The following is an 18,118-nucleotide window of genomic DNA, read 5'->3' on the forward strand; positions in this document are numbered from 1 at the left end:
GTTCACAGCTAATGACGTCAAGGAATATTTTTTTTGTTTTTTGTAATTACCAAGCAACTTGAGTAGATCTAAAAGAATTCATGCATAATTTATAATAGCGTCCAATACAAATAAGTTTTACTTAATTCATTTAAAAATATGCATAGCATAATTTACTTAACGACAAAACACGAGCGCTTAAAACATAAATAATATATTTATAAACAAATAGTCGCCAACGTAGAAGTAGGAAAGGTCAACTTGCTTAAACGCTGCTTAAACAGACGGTGGATGATAATTTAGTGTAATTAGTCAAACAAGTTCTGTCAAGCTGTACAAGTATTAAGGACCACTCCCTTCCCACACACTAAGTGCTTGATACAAAAATAGACCGTGTATTTTCATACCCTTGACGAAAATAACCGAATCTTCCCGAAAATACTCGAAGAAAAATTATATTGCACAATTTTGCTGATAGATGTGATGATACGAGAATTTTCGTTTATTTATATTAGAAAACAAAGTCCATTCAGTTGTTAACCTTCTACAGATTTCTGCATAATTAAGTTGATATATAAAAAGAAGTATGTAAAACGCTTATCGATTAGAAATTTCTATGGTATTAACTGGTGTTAAAGTTGGGATTTTATTAGATAAAAGAATCACCGACACGTTACTTACTATTCTTTGATACAAAATATTCTAAAACATGTTACTCTGGTCATACAGTAAGCCATTGTATAAAACTGACAAGTCAAGAATGTCAAGCGCTTATGACGTCAAACTTATACGTCATGAGCCATACCCACCAGTTTGTTTGAAAATAAGAAAATTGATTAATTGAGCCAAATCTGTTTATTCTATAAGAAGTAGAATTAATTTGTTGACGTCTGCATATTTTGCCAAAAAATTTTCGTACGCTAAACAATGTGATCTTTCCAAGCCAAAGAAAAATCGTCATCAAAGAACAATTTCGCCAGTTTATTTGAAAGAAAACCAAGCTACGGGTTGGACAAGCGTTTAAAACCTTTTTAAAAAATGTCAAGGCTAAGCAACAATAAGAAAAAGAGAAAAACGATTGTAACTTCTTCATAAATTTTCTCTGTCCCCATGTAATCAACCTCGTTCCCAGGGCATTTATTATTTTTGACACTGAGGCAGCCATTTGGACATGTTCTTATTGCCGTCCCAATGTCAAAAAGATAAAAGATGCCCTGGGCACGAGGTTTCACATGTAACATTTGCCACCATCAATGTAAGAGACTAAGTCAACCCTGTTTCCACGCCTGCCCGATGTTGACCATTTTTTGAAGCAGTGAAAAGATAAGAATAATTTTATAATTTCAAAAAATAGTATAATAATTGTATATGTAAGTTCTTCTTAAGTTTCAAGTAAAATTCTCCCTCACTAATTAGCGTACATCTCTAATTAGAGCAACCTTGTCCCCAAACGACAAAGATATACGATGTACGATGGATGCTACTATTCAATACGCTGTACCTAACATTCGATACGCTGAGCCTAACATCCTAACATCCTTTTCCTATAAATTTCTTTTTTTCAAGGCTTAACGGCGATAGTGGAAAATTAAAAATTAAACCAACTGAGACTGCTATTTGGTTGAACTGAATTCTCACGCAGTCTTCTGTTATCACTCAAAGAACGGATCCCGCAAATATGAAAGCTAAAATCGGGAGAAAATAGTCTTGCGGCTGGACCGCCATAACTCCTGTCATGAAGAATGCTTCTTACGTTTTGGAAAGCTAATATGCTTTCGGCAAAGGTTTTTTAAGAAACCGTCAAAACAAATCAAGAACTTTTGATTTGATTTTTCTCCCCCAAAACCACTATTTTCTCCTTTAATTTTATCACCACGAATTCGCGCTCCTCTCACGTGGGGAAGACGCAAGTACCCGTGGTTGATAAAGGGGTCCATTGTCCGTTAAAAATTTAATTGTAGGTTTTTTCAAACGAGGATTTATTGACATCTACACGATTTTTTCATCAGAATTTTGACTGTTCTTAAACTGTTTGTTTTAAAAAGCCTAAGAAAGCTCTCATCAAGTTCTTTAAATTACAAAATAAGTCATAAAAAGCAGTGTTTTGATCTTTTTTGCGTCAAGGCTCAACACCGTTCCAAGCTTAGAGAATTACTTTCTCTGGTTTTTAAATGGCAAAAAATATAACATCTTACGGTTTCTTCTTACATACTTGTACAAATTAGAAGTTTTTATACATCTATACATACACAAAAACACTTGCAGTTAACGATAGGAAAAAGACCGTTTTGCTTGCTTGTTTTATAGCTTGTTGTCTTCAATCAAAAACACACACAACTTTCTCAAACTTAAAAAGTAACTCCTACCGTAGACTTCTTCCAAATGAACTTTCTATGTATTTTCTTTGGTTTTTTTAGTCTTTTTATTCAATCTCCAGTGATATGAACATATTTTAACAACGACATAATGTCACGTTCGCATGTTCCTTATGAGGAAGTGAGAAAAGTTTCTAAAGGTCGTGAATGACGGACGTGCATTGAACATTAATATTGAAAAAGAATGTTTTAAATATTAAAGTAAACGGCTAATTTCCTTTCTTGAGATTTTGAACATTCCGTTAGCTTGTGTAACTGTATTTAGCTGTTGTTAGGAAGAGAAAGCGAGAATTGACAGCATAGACATTTTTCGTAATCGGATGGTTGAATCGGAATGGAAAGTTCCATTCCGATTCAATCATTCGATTACAATACTGTCTTTACTGTCAGTTGTCACTCTCACTTCCTAAAAACAACCGATTATGTTCTAGTTTTTAAACGGGAACATGTTTGCTATCACAAAGTTAGAAACAGATATTGTAAGCATAATATCTATGTGTCCGGCTTTATACTACTTGAACATTCACGCATGTTTCCTGATAACATTGTCGGACGCAGTTTTATTCAAATAAAGGCAAACTCAGCTAAAATAAGGAAACTGTACTTCGCATATTAAATGCGAGATCGTGTATTCCTGTGCTTTGCGCGATTCAATTTACACCTTGTCTCATGTCTAATAAATACTATCCTATTTTCTGAAGGATTATTACCATCATAATAAAGTATCTATATCACGAGTTTAACTTGGTTCCAATAACAGCCGAAAGTTAAGAGGACATGTAAACACACATAAAACACGTTACTCGCTTGCACGATATAAAATGTAATAACACGGACTTCGCACACATCAGGAAGTCACCCTCATGTCACTGTCAGAAAGTAGTTTATGGAGAATAACTATTGTTCTAAAAGAAGATAGTACTATACGAAAGCTCTGACTTGTGAACTGAAGATTGTATTTTAAATTTTGGTGCTTAATTTCCCTTCTTAACATATGATTTCTCAAGTGATTGACAAAGAAATCCTTAAAAATAATACGCTTTCCCATATAAAGGTGGATTCAGTCCTAGATGAAACGATACTACATCATCAGTTCTCTGTCTTTCAATTACTCAAAAAGAAAGATAAAATGGCAATTGCGTTGCAAATGTAGGCTGGTCATCCAATCTTGTTTAGGGGCGGATCCTTAAAAGGAACTTATGAAAAAGACTTCTTTCAAACACAGGTTTTGTGTGTTCACTTTGACTTTCTTAGGATAGAAAAAATAACAACAAACTATTCTAATTCTCTGTAACAAGAGCGCTAAAGATGTTTCAAAATTCAATATTTTTTCATGTCCATGAAAACATAACATCAATAATCCACTTGAAAGTTTTGACACTTTGTGACGTCACAAAGACCGAGCATTGTTATCGCTATTTTTGGCTGAGTTATTTTGGGCCACTTCCAATTTTAGAGCAGTATTAGCTAAACAAATATAGCTCATGACAGTTGGCGAAGTGGGAAAATAAGGAGGGAATTGAACGCAGTGTGAACACGGATAATTGTTTCCAAAAAAAGCTTAAACGCTAGTATGGGGGGTGGTTTTTGATAGGAAGCAATAAAACCACCCAAAAACATTTCTTAGCATTCTCTACAAAGACACTCTATCTCCAATGCCATTGACAATAAGAGTTCAAAATTCAGACAGCTTTTTACGTCACAAAACATTTCTACTAAATGTTTTTAACTTGTGTGTTGCAATCAAAAGTTGTTTATGTTCGTTGATATGGTAAATACGTCAAAGTGTTTCAATGTCATTATGATCAAAATTAATTGATATATTAATTGCATCCAACATCTAATTAAAAGCTGTACTTTCAACTTAGCTTAATTGATTTGTTTTCAAACAGCGTAGCAACGTTTGGATGTACTTTAAACTCTTGCATAATATTAATACTCCAACACTTGGTGTGTTCTGTACGCTCTATTGCATCTTTAAAAACACAAGACATTTTGAAAATGCCATACATTACTCGTGAAGACATACTAGAATTTACTAAGAACTGTTAAAAAGGTTTCCATCAAAACAATGCGTTTGTTGCTAGTATTTTTTTCCTTCTCCCTTACGTTATTGGTGACAAAAGTGACGATTTTTTTGCTATTATTCCTAAAGAAACCTTCCAGATCTAATTTTTAAATTTTTTGTGAGAGAATTCTTGCCTTGCAATTTCACTAAAAATAACGATCGCATTTTTTTTACAAAATGCTGACATTCCAGTTGGACTGGTTAATTTAGGTGAACTAATTAAATCGAGCAAAGGTGCAACTTTCAAACTTACCGAGGTCACGCTTTACGTTGACGTTTGTCTGTAACGTCATTACACTTTTACTTTTGATTCAAAAATTATTAAAATCGCGTCAATTGTTCCGTCTGTCTAGGCAACCGTAAACAGGAGCCCTGTGGACAAAAATGGATTATGCACATCTTGAAAGCGTCTATTTAGATTTTGTTGGCTTTAGCTATGTTTTTCCGTCCTTGTAAGAATGTCATTTTACTAGTCCTTTACCTCCTTAAGTCTCCATCAGAAGGAATATTTCGAGCAGACTGGTTTTGCGCATATTACGGCAGATTAAACACAGAATTACTTTCCATTTTTTGGCGGCGGTGAAATATGCTCTGTTAGCCAATCACAATCTTCATATTTTTGCGTGAGCAAGGAATTTTTTCGTTTTTACATTTAATAAAGGAAGACTTGTAGCTTAACAAGAATCCGAAGTTGTCCTCCAATACAGCCAATCAAAACACATTGAAAAATCTCAGAGATGCGTCGCCCAAACGCTAGCCTGGATGCCAGTGTCCTCTTTTATTGTTAAAAAATGAGCTGTGAGACAGACTATATTTGACTATATTTACTGTCTATGTCTATGTCAGAGGTTGTTGCTTTGATCTTGATGCACTTGCTGTTTTTTGTTGAATAGTACCTTTTGCTAACACTACTTCGCCTAGTGTAGACCAGGCTTTATGCATTTCTATAGATACAAAATTTACACGCCTGCACTATTATATACTGCCATTGTCGTCCCCAGAGCTCTTTGAGATTAAAACCTAGTTTATCTCAAAGAGCTCTTGGGCCGAGAATGATATACTGCCTATTCATAGTCGCTGCAATTCTTTTTTATAAAATATGTTAAAATGCTAAATTTACACTGAAAAAAGTTCTGTGTCGCTGCGCGGTTCCTGCAATTGACATTCTCCGTCAGGTGCCGCAACAAGACTAGGTATAATCCAAACTACCCGTAGCGTTTTGAGTCGCGTCATGCTGATATCAGCATTTTCCATTGTTATTCTGAAGCCACGTGTTTGACACTATTGTATACAAAAATAAAACGCAATGTGAACAAAAAACGTAAATGTCACGCGGCGAGGTGTCGCGCCGCAAGGTACTGTTTTTTAGTGTGATTTGACAACTTTAGTTAAATATTTCTCGTTAATGCTTCTACTGACGTCACGAATAAATATCGAGTCCAGTGAAAAAGTTATGTTAATTTATTTCGTTTATGTTATATTGTAGGATTAAACCGGACAAAGTCTTTTTATTAAAACTAGACTAAACAAGACATCGTTGAACAAACACTTTGCACATCCTCTTTAAGACTGCGCCGGATGAAGTTCAACAAAGCCGGAAAATTCAGATATCGTTGTTAGTACTTGCGCCTATCTTCAAGGTCCATATAAAAAACATTTGCAAAGGTTCACGAAAAAAATACTTCAGTCCCACATCTCCTGGCAAGAACTATTCTTATGTTTTTTTTAATAATCCCTGGAAAAGTAAGAAGTTCTGAGGACGAGTTTGGAAACTAAAGAAAAAGAGTTGATGTGATTTAGTTCATAGTTTCCACTTTATCAATCCTGTCCCGAGGGCTGGTTTACATTGTATTGGGTCGTAATAACTTTCTGTCTCAAGCCAAAAATCAAACAGGCCCAAGGAACGAGGTTGAATCTTCACCATTGAAAATTTTCTTAGTCTTACATTAAATTCACCTATAGATTCCACTTAGCTTAGCTTGATCTCGTGATAATATTATGCAACAGAAAGCATCACAACGCATTTCCCTTTTATGTTAAAAAGTGGAATGATTTCGAAAATTTCATTGTGTCTGAAAAAGAAATCTAGTTCCTTAGATACTTAAAAAAAAATTATTATTTTGTTCTTTACAATCCTACCTCGGTTCTCGGTTCAAGAGCTTCCTTTCTTCTGTCGATGCAAAACCCGAACAACACCATGAGTATGATTGCAGCGTTGCTTTAAAGCAATAAGGAAGAGGTATCACAGACAGTATCAACAAACTTGCCACCAAAAAAAACAAGACGTGGTTAATAAAATAAACTGATCCAAAAACCAACACGTTTCCTTTCCGACGACCAAATAAACACAGTTTTTGTTTTCAAAAATCATTCATTGGATTATTAAAAAATAAACAAATAAATAAAAAATTGATGTAGTTGGTATTGGTGACACAAACTGAACCCAAAATGTTATCACACACTGTAATGTCCTCTTATCTCAACAAGGTAGCTCTGCATTCTCGTTCCCATAGCCTAGCTAAATAAGCTTTTTTCGAGGATATTAAAATTCAGTTCCTCTAATACAAAGCTTACACGCAAACGAATGTTTCAGAGCAAATCCCTAAAATTTAAATCCACCAATTAACACAAAATAATTTCTCAGAGCAAACTCAGAATTAAAATCAACAAATGAGCGCAAAGCCGCATGGTCACATCCCACCCCCTTTAAAATAGTACGAGAGTTAATTATATTTGTTCAGGTGAGTGAGACCTTTCGCGCTCAAAACAAAGGATTTCCTGATAATGATCACATAGTAAATAACAATAGAAGTAACCAATCAAAAAGCGCGGTCAGTAATTTGCGACCCAGTGTAATTTCCCCACCAGAACTATTCCGATTTCCAAATGGTTAAAAAATTATGCTGGGTTTCCTGGCTATCATTCCAAGAGTTCAGGTTTATCTTAAAGAGCTCTGGGGACGAGAATGGGTAGTTCTGTTCACAACACTTAATATTTTAAAAAATTATGCACCGCTACACTAGACTGTTACTTCACGGTACTTCATTAGTCTCGGTAATAAGAACGGCAAAAAAGAACCCATTGTAAAGTTCTACCGGCTTGCCGCACAACAATAAAATAATAGATAGTTATAGCTATACAGCTTGATTATACCTTCTATATTACTCAAATTGCATAGTTGAATGGTTTTTAGAACAAGGTTTATCTTTCAAAGACCATTATCAATAATTTTGTTATGATTGGTCACAAGGGAAATTTTGCGTAACTACTAAAGAAAATCGGTGCTGTGGTTAACAAATTCAATTTGTGATCATAGCGCTTTAGGCTCAGTTCTCTGTCACAATTTCAAAGCAGCGTTAACAGGCCGTCAATTTTTTATGGAAAACAAACTCCTTATGAGATATATTTTTTTTAGCTATGATCTGCATAGTACATGGTATATAGCGCTTAACCTGTCCGTTAGGCAGTACTGACCTGAAGACAACCTCTACTTTCTTATTTTAGGGTCGTCAATAAAGGACGTCCGCACCTTAGGGGGGAGCATTTTAAAATTCGTTTTGTTATCCAATTACATGAGAAGCATTTTGAATAGAGAATTCTTAGAGTTGTTTTTGTGCAGTGAATTTTCCCGTTTTAAGAATTGAAGAAAATATCACAATTTGGGAAATATCACAATTTGGGGGAGGGGGGGTGGGGGGGAGGGAGGGCGGGTGGGGTAAGAGGGGAAGTTAAGAACAAAGAGAACACGCATTGGGGGAGGGGTAAAATTGTGCACATATCCTTTATAAATTCCCCATTATAAAAAAAAACATGGTCTGTGACTGCACGACGTAGACTTTTTAAGGTTCATGACATAAACATTCGATGACGTCATCTTTGGTGCTTTAAGTGGAAAACAACGTGTTGGTTTTAAATTCAAAGTTGTTTTGTTAAAACCATATCGTGGTAATGTTATCGCATTATAATGTTTTAAAAAACATTAGCTAGACATTATTTTATTTGCTTGTGTTTATAAAATGATAATGCGTAATGTCAGGTTTCTAGAACTTTTTCTATCTGATGAGTCCATTTTAATTTTCCCAGAATTTAGAATAGAATATAAGTAAAACGCACTGGTTTGTTAAAATAGTTTCGACAAATGCACCTTGATAAAAAGAACTTCCGATAAAGATCTAAAAATCTCCCAAGCTCATACGAGGTCAATTTTCCGCGTCTCTAAGTGGGATGTCAATGAGGAAGATACGCATCTAATGGTTGATAACCTTTGGCTTGAAAAACTCTCTGCACTTCTTTACCCTCGTTCCCAGGGATCTTGCCTTTATATGAGAGAAGGCAAAGATCTCTGGGAACGAGGGCGGTACATCTTCACTAATTTTTAGTACATTTTTTCGTGATTTTAATAGTTTGCTTCCATTTTTTGTATTCGTATTTGAATTCAACGACAGATATATTATAAGTTTGTTTATCGGTGACAATACTGATAATTTTTATAGTGACAATAAAAGTCCCACTTTTTGCAGAATAGTGTTTTTTTTTAAAGAAGTATATTTAAAAGTAAAAAAGAAGCTGTTTTAAGGGTCTCAGTGCGTTTTTAAAGTAAAAATTTTCGTCGCACAACCATCGATGGCGAATTTTTTTTTAACTGTCGTAACTTTTCTTAAGCCCTCTTTAGATTAAGTCTTGAGACTCGATCCTTAGTTTATATAAGTTTGGACGTAACATATAAAACATGGTTCACATCAGAGAGATAAAAACATTCGCTTACTAGTCTCTTTCTCAATAAAAAAATTTAGTAAGATATCAATCACAGATGTGGATTATGCTTAAAATCATACCTACTTTTTTCATCTTTTTACTCCAATCAACAAAACTTTTTTTCTTTTTAACTCCAAATTTATCACGTATCATAACGAAAATCTTCCTTATCCGTTTTGTTTTCTTGTTAAACTGCAAAAAAATTATCATAATATGCAAAATATTTTCTAAAGGTTATGACGTCACAAATTATCATGGGAACGAGGCTGTATTTTCTTCTATCAAAAATGCCAATTAACACGTGCATTCAAATTCCGATACTTATAGATTTTCCCATTTAAATTTGCTTGCAATTTACATTCTTCGCGATAAAATTTTGCCACATGACAAAATCAGGTGATTGAATTAATTAATCGAACGGAAATGGAGGAATTTGGCGATATTATTTTTAAATGTTCATCAATATCTGCACGTGAATTTGTGCAATGTTCACACGACGTCATAAAATTATAACATAAACAGAATTTAAAAAATTTATTTTCATCACCAGTACCCAACCAGGACCCTGGGGCTCTATCTCGCTATCTTGATGTAGGGCTCGCGGCGTCGTCCCGTTAAAAAGAGGGTTTCCTTTAACTAGTAAAATCAAAATTGTATGGTCGAGAAGAACTGAGTTGAATAATTTAATAGAAGATTCTGAAATTGTCTCTCAAAAAATAAGGAAACACGAGGAGATTTTCATTCCTATTTTTTATAGATGCTAAAAACAGTTTACAGACACAGGTAAATGGACAGTTTTCGTACTTTCCATTTAAGATGCCTATTCGTACTGTACTAATTTTTGCACTGCAAAAAATCTATTACGCGCGTATAAATTTGGCGCTAATTTAAAGTCCCCACAAATAAGAAGGAAAGGGTAGTAAAGGTAGGCTCTAGACAATCATAAATGCATTTCTTTATTGTGTGTTGAGGAATTATTTTGTTTAAAGCCGTTTGTTTTTTGTTGCAAATCATAAAAAAAGCGGGAGAAGAATTTCATACTGCAATTCACGCATTGACGATAACCTTAGTCGAATGCGCAAAAATAGGTATTATAAATATCAAATATTTAATATCAAGTGGAAAAACACTAAATACGGGACAATCTTTTAAAAATTAGTTGATTTGTGTATTTATTGTAAGAATAATTTTGATGAGAAATCTCAGGGAAGAGTTTTTAATTTGTAGATTAAGGAGTGCGTGTTGAGGTGTGGAAACACTTTTTTTTGCAGCCAAGCAGACTAAAAACTTCAGTTTTAAAAAATAAACCAGAAAGAAAGAAGTTTTCCATATGCTTTTGTAAGACAAAGGTTGAAAAATTAAGTTGATAATCATACATCCTCTTGTTTTGTACGAGTACATTTCTTTCTGTTCCGCATTATTGACATCTACAGTCATTTTCAACCTCGATCCCAGGGCTTTTTTTCTCTTTTTGATAAATAAAGCCCTGGGATCGAGATTACAGTTATTTTATTACTTTTTTGCTTTTTATTTTCCGCAATTTGATACTACCTTTATTTCAAAAGTTTCTATTAATGTTGTAAATACACTTTTTACAAGCGGAAATTGAAAAGCGACATGCGGAGAGGAAAAGCAGAGCAGCTATTGTTACTATGACAATGACCGACCGCGCGTGACCTGCCTAGTCAAAACGAAAGAAAGGACTCAATATAAACAATGATTTCCGTAGGCAAAAACCTACGTAATTCGCGGATTAAATTTAGAGAAAGACAAGAATCTAGACTTTTCACGCAGATTTGATTAAAAGAAAATTTACGTTATTACTGCTTTAAAGTGATGTCTTCTAATTTTGTGAAAGTTTAGTTTTTTTAGGTAAAAAAAACGCCAAAATCAGAAGGTACCAAACGATTTCTCTCTCCACTTCTCCTTGCGCTGCATGAACTGTCGCAAAGGCCACAAGATAAAATTGTTCTGAAAAGCACTACTTTGCAAAAACTTTCGCGAATCATCAAAACCTACTTGACGGGCTCAAAACAGAATTCAGTAAAAATTCGCGAAATGGTTTTTCTTATAAAAATACGAGTATTCTTCGACACACCGAGTGAATGAGATGGAGTAAATGCATTAAGGCTTTGCGACAACTGTTACCTGTCTTGGCAGAGTAAGGAGCGTTATAATAACGGTAACAAAACAAGATATTTGGTAAATGTGCTATTTATTTAGCTTCCTGTCCCGGTTTACTAAATACATAGGTCAGACAACATTTTCCACAATATTGTCTATCAAAGTGCTGGGCCATAAATACACCTGCTCCACATGATTCACTTGGACATTCGCGTCGAAGGCGAGTGATTTTACCGTTCTCGTCAACTTTGTAGTACTTCAACACGGCGAGCTTAACCTAAAAACACAAAGGCGATTTTTTCAGTGAGACTGACAAACATTTGACAAATTAAAAAAAATTATTATCAAGAGCATCTTTGTAACCATCAGACATCTAAGGAAGGTCTGAAGACCATCACTAAAATAACGAAGTATCTTGTCAGTGGAAACTGCGAATATAGAATAAAATTCATCATTTGGTTACAATAAGAAGCAGTGACAGATTATTCATAATTTTGGTGAATTACTAAAACACCAAAAGATCACTGCATTTTTCGTGATGCAGGTTTGCCCGTTAGCCTTTGTTTTTAAATTACTAAGTCGTTTTCTGGGATGCTTCAGCAGGGTAATGGAAAATCTGTGATACCACATTTCCAGGAAAATTATAATCGCTATGTTTACATTAAAACTGCCAAGACATTTTAGATATTGCAGCGTAGTATGGGTAGTGTATATTATGTTAAAAATTCATGAAATTCATGTGTTTGTGGATATCACAAATATCATGAGAAACTTATTTGTTACTGTACCTTCTTTCTTTTGTGTTTAATTTTTTTAGGAGTGGTGTAATTCTTCTTCTTTCTTTTCTTACCACCTCCTCTCAGTCTTAACACCAAATGCAGGGTCGATTCCTTCTGGATATTATAGTCGCTGAGTGTGCGACCATCTTCCAGTTGTTTGCCGGCAAAAATTAGCCGCTGTTGGTCTGGTGGGATTCCTGCATGATAAAAACAATTAGTCAATAACAAAGAAATCAATTACTAAGTTAGCAAAACAAAACTTGTGTAACCATCAGACATCTAAGGAAGGTCTGAAGACCATCACCAAAATAACAAAGTATCTTGTCAGTGGAAACTGCGAATATAGAATAAAATTCATCATTTGGTTACTACGTGGGTAAAATCTCTCTTTGGATCAAAATAAATAATTGTACCTTCCTTGTCTTGAATTTTAGCTTTAACATTTTCGATTGTGTCACTTGGTTCGACCTATAAACCAAATAAACATAAATTACCAAAACAAATTAAAGTGAAGAAATCCATATTAAGGCACAATACATAATATTCTCTCAGACAAAGCAGCCAGCAAGTTAGAATCACTGAATTCATACGGTAATTCCAAGTTATCATCATAGAGAATGTTATTATCAATTTTAGTTTAAACTACCTTGATAAAATAAATTGATTTAACATAAAGGAAAAGTGTATTTTGTTTACAAAACTGTTAAAAACAGAGCTTATATTACAATACTTCCTTGCAGCAAAACAGAATTTTGCTACAAAAATATTTTTAACAAACAATATAACCAATTGAAAAAATATGTAATATATGTAGATAATCTAATGTGAGGTATTTTTTTAACTATTATCTTTTAACCATAAAATAAAAGCAGCTAGTTAAACATAAGTAATAAAGTGTGTTAGTTATGGCAGATTGAAAGTGAGCAACATTATATTTCAATTGGAAAATTGCTGTTGAACAGCTTTGTCTATATTACATCTTATATGTATAGGAGCCATCAGACATCTAAGGAAGGTCTGAAGACCATCACCAAAATAACAAAGTATCTTGTCAGTGGAAACTGCGAATATAGAATAAAATTCATCATTCGGCTCTATAAATTTATGGAAATTTATCATGTAACAAGCACATGCATTTCTGTAATCAACATTGTAATAGATAAGCAGTGACATTAAGAAGCATCAACTCTCAGACAAATGCCTCGATTTAACATCAACAATCTTCAGTCTCGTCATCTTATGGTCATCACTGAGTTAAAGCATGGAATTTCACAAATATTTAATATTTTAGTCATGTGAAACATTTTATAGGCATAATAATTTAATTTTTGGTCTTTTTCATGCAAATTATGGAAAAACTGGTAAATAGATAAGCAAAAATTTATTTGTGCCATTTTGTTCCTTTTTTTATAAACATTGTTTGTTTGATGCCATCTAGAAAAGCCTAACAAAAGTTGTGCAGGACCTCCCCTTCAATTTTATAGGCCTCAAAACTCTTAGTATTTTTAGGGTTGCGACATAATTAAGGCTCCGGCAAAAAAGCTTCGTCTATAATACACCTTAAATGTTTAGGAGCCATCAGACATCTAAGGAAGGTCTGAAGACCATCACCAAAATAACAAAGTATCTTGTCAGTGGAAACTGCGAATATAGAGTAAAATTCATCATTCGGCTCTAGAAATTTACGGAAATTTATCATGTAACAAGCACATGCATTTCCGTAATCAACATGTGATAGATAAGCAGGACATTAAGAAGCATCAACTCTTAGACAAATTTTCTTAGAATGTAACTTCTAGTTACCATGATAGATAATGCTATTACCATGAACAGGCTAGATTAGATTATGAACTTAATTCACTATAACTTAAATTAAAGCAAAACAATTCTTTATAAAAATATATATTGCAGCAAGTTGGTAAAGATCTACTTCTAGACGTTTTGCGACCCTATCAAAATAGAGGAGAATTGGGGAGTATCGAAGAGGCTTGGCAACCCTGATATAGCTAGTACCTCTCAGACAAAGCAGCCAGCAATTAGAATCACTGAATTCATACGGTAATTCCAAGTTATCATCATGGAGGTGTCATTTATCACTGGAACTAAATGTGCAAGCTGGGATAATGGAAAAACCCAGGTTTTAATGCATTCTCTTGAATCTGTCAAATTAAATACAAAACCAAAAAAAAAAAAAAATTCTTTGGAACCATCAGACATCTAAGGAAGGTCTGAAGACCATCACCAAAATAACCAAGGTATCTTGTCAGTGGAAACTGCGAATATAGAATAAAATTCATCACACGATTCCAAGAATAATTGAAAGTAATTTTTTGCTTTTACCTGACATTAAGAAACAAATTGGATTTTTAGGCAATTTTTTTGTCTTTTTTTTATGCAAATTATGGAAAAAATGGTAAATAGAACATAAGCAAAAATGTTTTTCGATTGCGTGTTCCTACTCTCCAGTGGAGGATTTGAAGTATGGTATGGGATGACCTAAGAAACAAGGGCTTCATCATACGCACAGGCCTTGTTCCTTATACCGCTTTTTGCTCGGGTAGTGAATTTGATCCATGATAGAATCAAAACAACCCGACCTGGCATAAGCGGTCGGTCATTATGAAGGGTCTGTTTATAACGAAAGGGTTACCTCTATATAATGTGTATTTATTGGTGCCATTTTGTTCCTTTTATAAACGTAGTTATTTAGAAAAGCCTATAAAAAAGGTGTGCAGGCCCTTCCCTCCAAATTTATAGGCCTCAAAACTCTCAATATTCTCAGGGTTGAGATAATAAGGCTCACACAAAAATAATACAAATGCATCAACTCTCAGACAAATGCCTCGATTTAACATCAACGGTATTCAGTCTCGTCATCCATTGGTCATCATTGAGCTAAAGCAGGGACATTTTATCATACTGCAATACATAACCATGTAAGACCCTTCTTTAAAAATAAAACATCCAATGCTTAAATTGTTAATACCAAAAATTGCAGTACTTCATTCTGAAATGATGAGAATGCTTCCCTACAAGGTTCACCTTTTGTTCTAATGGGGAGAACACATTACAAAGCTTAAATTTGCTATATTTTGTAGGATATAACGAGAATGCATTCCTTCAAATTACCGTATTTTGTTTTAAAATGAGAAAAAACCCTACGAAGCTAAAATCACCATACCTCATTTAAAATTAAGAGAAAATCTCCCCTACATATGAAAACCTTTTGATATTTTTGATTTTGCCAAAATTTTCAGGAAATAGAGAGGCTGTTGCAAGATACCCATTTCCTCAATATTTTGTTAGATAAAATTTAAAAACATACTATGGATACGAAGGTACCAATAAGCCGCATACGCTGTAAAAAGTGCGAGCGTTTTTGGGCGAGTTCAGCGTTTTGAAAAAAAATCAAGTATTCGCCCAAAAAAACCTGCATAGACCCAAACAAAAACACTCAAAAATTCACCACAAATGATTCGAAAAACTATAAAAATTAAAATAAACTTATTATGTGGTAGCGAAGTTCTTAAAAGAACTGTTTTTGATGGTTTTGATAAGATTTACTTGATAAATAACTTATACATAAACTTTATTAACTCCTTTCTTCTCCTTCAAGCGCCTTTTTCCAACTGTCGTCCGCATGGTATGTTACAAGGAATTGCATTTCGGGAATGCTTCGGGAAATTGCGGGCGGTTTTGGAGGACAACCGCCAATTTAATTTGAAAAGTCGCCCAAACTCGCCCCTATGTATGCGGGCGTTTGCGGCTTATCGGCACCCTCTTCTATGGATTCCCCTCAAACAGTTTCAGTTGATCCTTTTTTGGACTTAACTTTACTGACAAATCTGATTTGAATTCATTTAAAGCCCTAACAATGTCTTCGTGTGATGAAATAGAATGAAAATAACTTTGCTTAACCTAGTGCCTCCATGTTTTTGCCTGCCACGCAATTGTTAAAGCCAAAAAGGCTTACGACAGAAAATGTAAACATTCAGAAAGGTCTATAGCTAGCTACCCTCTTTTAAACAAAGCCAGGAAAGTGAAGTAGGTTTTATAAGCTTATTTAATAAAGTTATGCTTTTAAATGGAAAACTCTGAAACGTGTGTAATGAATATACCTCTAAAGTTATGGTCTTGCCAGTCAGCGTCTTCACAAAGATCTGCATGATGGCGTCCTCGACCTCTACAAAAGAAGCATTTCAACAAACGTTTTAGATTTTATTCCCTGTTAGCTAATGTATAGCGCATGTATAGCGTATGGGGTAAGTGAAGTCCTACCTCCTGGCCAGATCAAGCTTCTAAAAGAACTACTAAATTTATTTTGCGTTGAAAAACGTGGTTTGAAGACTGGAACGAAAAAATCTGAACGGGGGGGGTGAAACCTTGAATATTATGTCTTTATAAGCATTAAATAACGTTTATATTTGTTTTATATTACTTGTGTTTTAGATAAAAACATAATTTTATATCTTTCCTTCGTTGATACAAATAGTTAAGTTTTTTAAATACACAAACTTTATTAACTAGAGGATCAACTTGCCTCCTCATTTAATATTAGTTCACTGGATAGATCTTAAGTTTAAAATGGCGCTAAAGCTGCATCAAAATAGGAATACCTATGCCCTGTCATTTTTTTCCAGGAGGGGCCACAATAACGGTTCTACAGTTTTTAATGTTCCTATTTCTGATGGCCTAGCCAGCTAGCTAGCTATATTTAGAGCTGACACAGCATCAGAGTGTGAAAGAGGGAAATTTGATTCCAGTTTCTCGTTCCTTGTTCTCTAGAAGGCTAGTCAGGAGTCCCAGTTCTTTTCGATATCCCACAAATAATTTAAGGACGTAGTGTACAATCCTCCAAGCACAGTAGTCGGGGACAAACTGCACAAAACCATGCCATTATTTATCATTTTTGTACACCTTTCGAGCCCAACAGGTTTTTTACATGTAAAATACCTGAAAAATTCCCTAAGCTAAGCTCTATCTTTAGAATTATAAAATTTTATATCATATCATATTTTTTTTCTTTTACGAAAATCAGTGGGGATCAGAAGATTTATTTATTGTAGCATGTGTTTCCATTGTGTTAAAAATAAATCAGGTCCCTTGGGAGCTTGTTGCAAAAATAAAATTGCATATGAGCAATGCTAAACCATTCTTTGCATACGATTATTGCATATAATTCTCACGCAACAAACATTTTCACAAAAAATCAAGCTTTAATGAATAATGCTCAATGTTTAAATCGTTCAGTAAAGAAGAAGATAATGTTCTAAAATAGCTTTGCAGGTAGGTGTACAATTTTTAAGAGCAATTAGGGAAGTCTCTGAAAAGGGGTATCAATACTTAGTATCAGTAAAATGCACAGTGATCAATGCATCATTTTGTTGTTAATTTTATATATGGGTAGTATCAACCCGCCCCCTCCCTGTACAACTTTTGATAGTGTTTCTAAATGCCATCAACTCGTCACAGTGATAGTATGTCATAAAAGGAACAACATAGCAGCAATAGATTTCTGCTTCAGAAGCTTGAAATTTGTCACACTATCTGCTTTAAAATTCAATTACTTAAGTTCTAGAAGGAGTTTAAACATTCGGTTTGAAGTTTCTAGCCAAATAAAAGTTATTGAACGTATTTTCCAGTTTGTACACATTTCAGATGAAAAAAGGCTAAAAATTGATTTAATCGAGTTAATAACATGTCCAAACTTTGTAAAATAATTTCCCTTGATGAAATAAATTTGTGTTTTGAGTTTTAAGTTCTAAGGATAATCCTAACGAAAGTTATTAAGTTTTTCCGTTTATAAGAATATTTATAGGCATTTAAGGGGTAGTTTCAAGTAATGGCAAATATTAAGACTGATTCGGCATGCATGCATGAAAACTTAGTAAGTATATATCATAGCCATGCAGCATATCAAAAAAGAGTTATTCAAAACTAAACGGTATATTTAGGGTTAAAGAAACTTATAATACCAAAACAACCAATCACATGCTCACTTTTTTTCACATTGTGTAGTTGCAGACCCTGCCATCGCC

The 18,118-nt window shown here is 34.1% G+C and overlaps 1 protein-coding gene across 1 annotated transcript; it reads right to left on the minus strand.

Annotated features, from left to right (window-relative positions):
- Nucleotides 1-11,375: 11,375 nt before the first annotated feature.
- On the minus strand, nt 11,376-16,407 carry LOC130657959 (ubiquitin-40S ribosomal protein S27a). Its single transcript, XM_057460967.1, has 5 exons — nt 16,359-16,407; nt 16,199-16,263; nt 12,494-12,548; nt 12,090-12,277; nt 11,376-11,578 (listed from the first exon to the last, which is right to left on the minus strand). Exons 2-5 carry the CDS (start codon nt 16,244-16,246, stop codon nt 11,393-11,395), a joined length of 477 nt encoding a protein of 158 aa, XP_057316950.1. The 5' UTR covers nt 16,247-16,263; nt 16,359-16,407; the 3' UTR covers nt 11,376-11,392.
- Nucleotides 16,408-18,118: the final 1,711 nt, after the last annotated feature.

The sequence above is a fragment of the Hydractinia symbiolongicarpus genome, chromosome 9 (assembly GCF_029227915.1).
Source record: "Hydractinia symbiolongicarpus strain clone_291-10 chromosome 9, HSymV2.1, whole genome shotgun sequence".
Taxonomy (NCBI): Eukaryota; Metazoa; Cnidaria; class Hydrozoa; order Anthoathecata; family Hydractiniidae; genus Hydractinia; species Hydractinia symbiolongicarpus.

Excerpts from the sequence above, each read along its gene's own strand:
- LOC130657959 (XM_057460967.1), bottom strand. The coding sequence starts at position 16,246 with ATGCAGATCTTTGTGAAGACGCTGACTGGCAAGACCATAACTTTAGAG. Across the intron at positions 12,549-16,198 it reads GCAAGACCATAACTTTAGAG|GTCGAACCAAGTGACACAAT; the intron begins GTATATTCATTA and ends TTTGGTTTATAG. Across the intron at positions 11,579-12,089 it reads TTAAACACAAAAGAAAGAAG|GTTAAGCTCGCCGTGTTGAA; the intron begins GTACAGTAACAA and ends TTGTGTTTTTAG.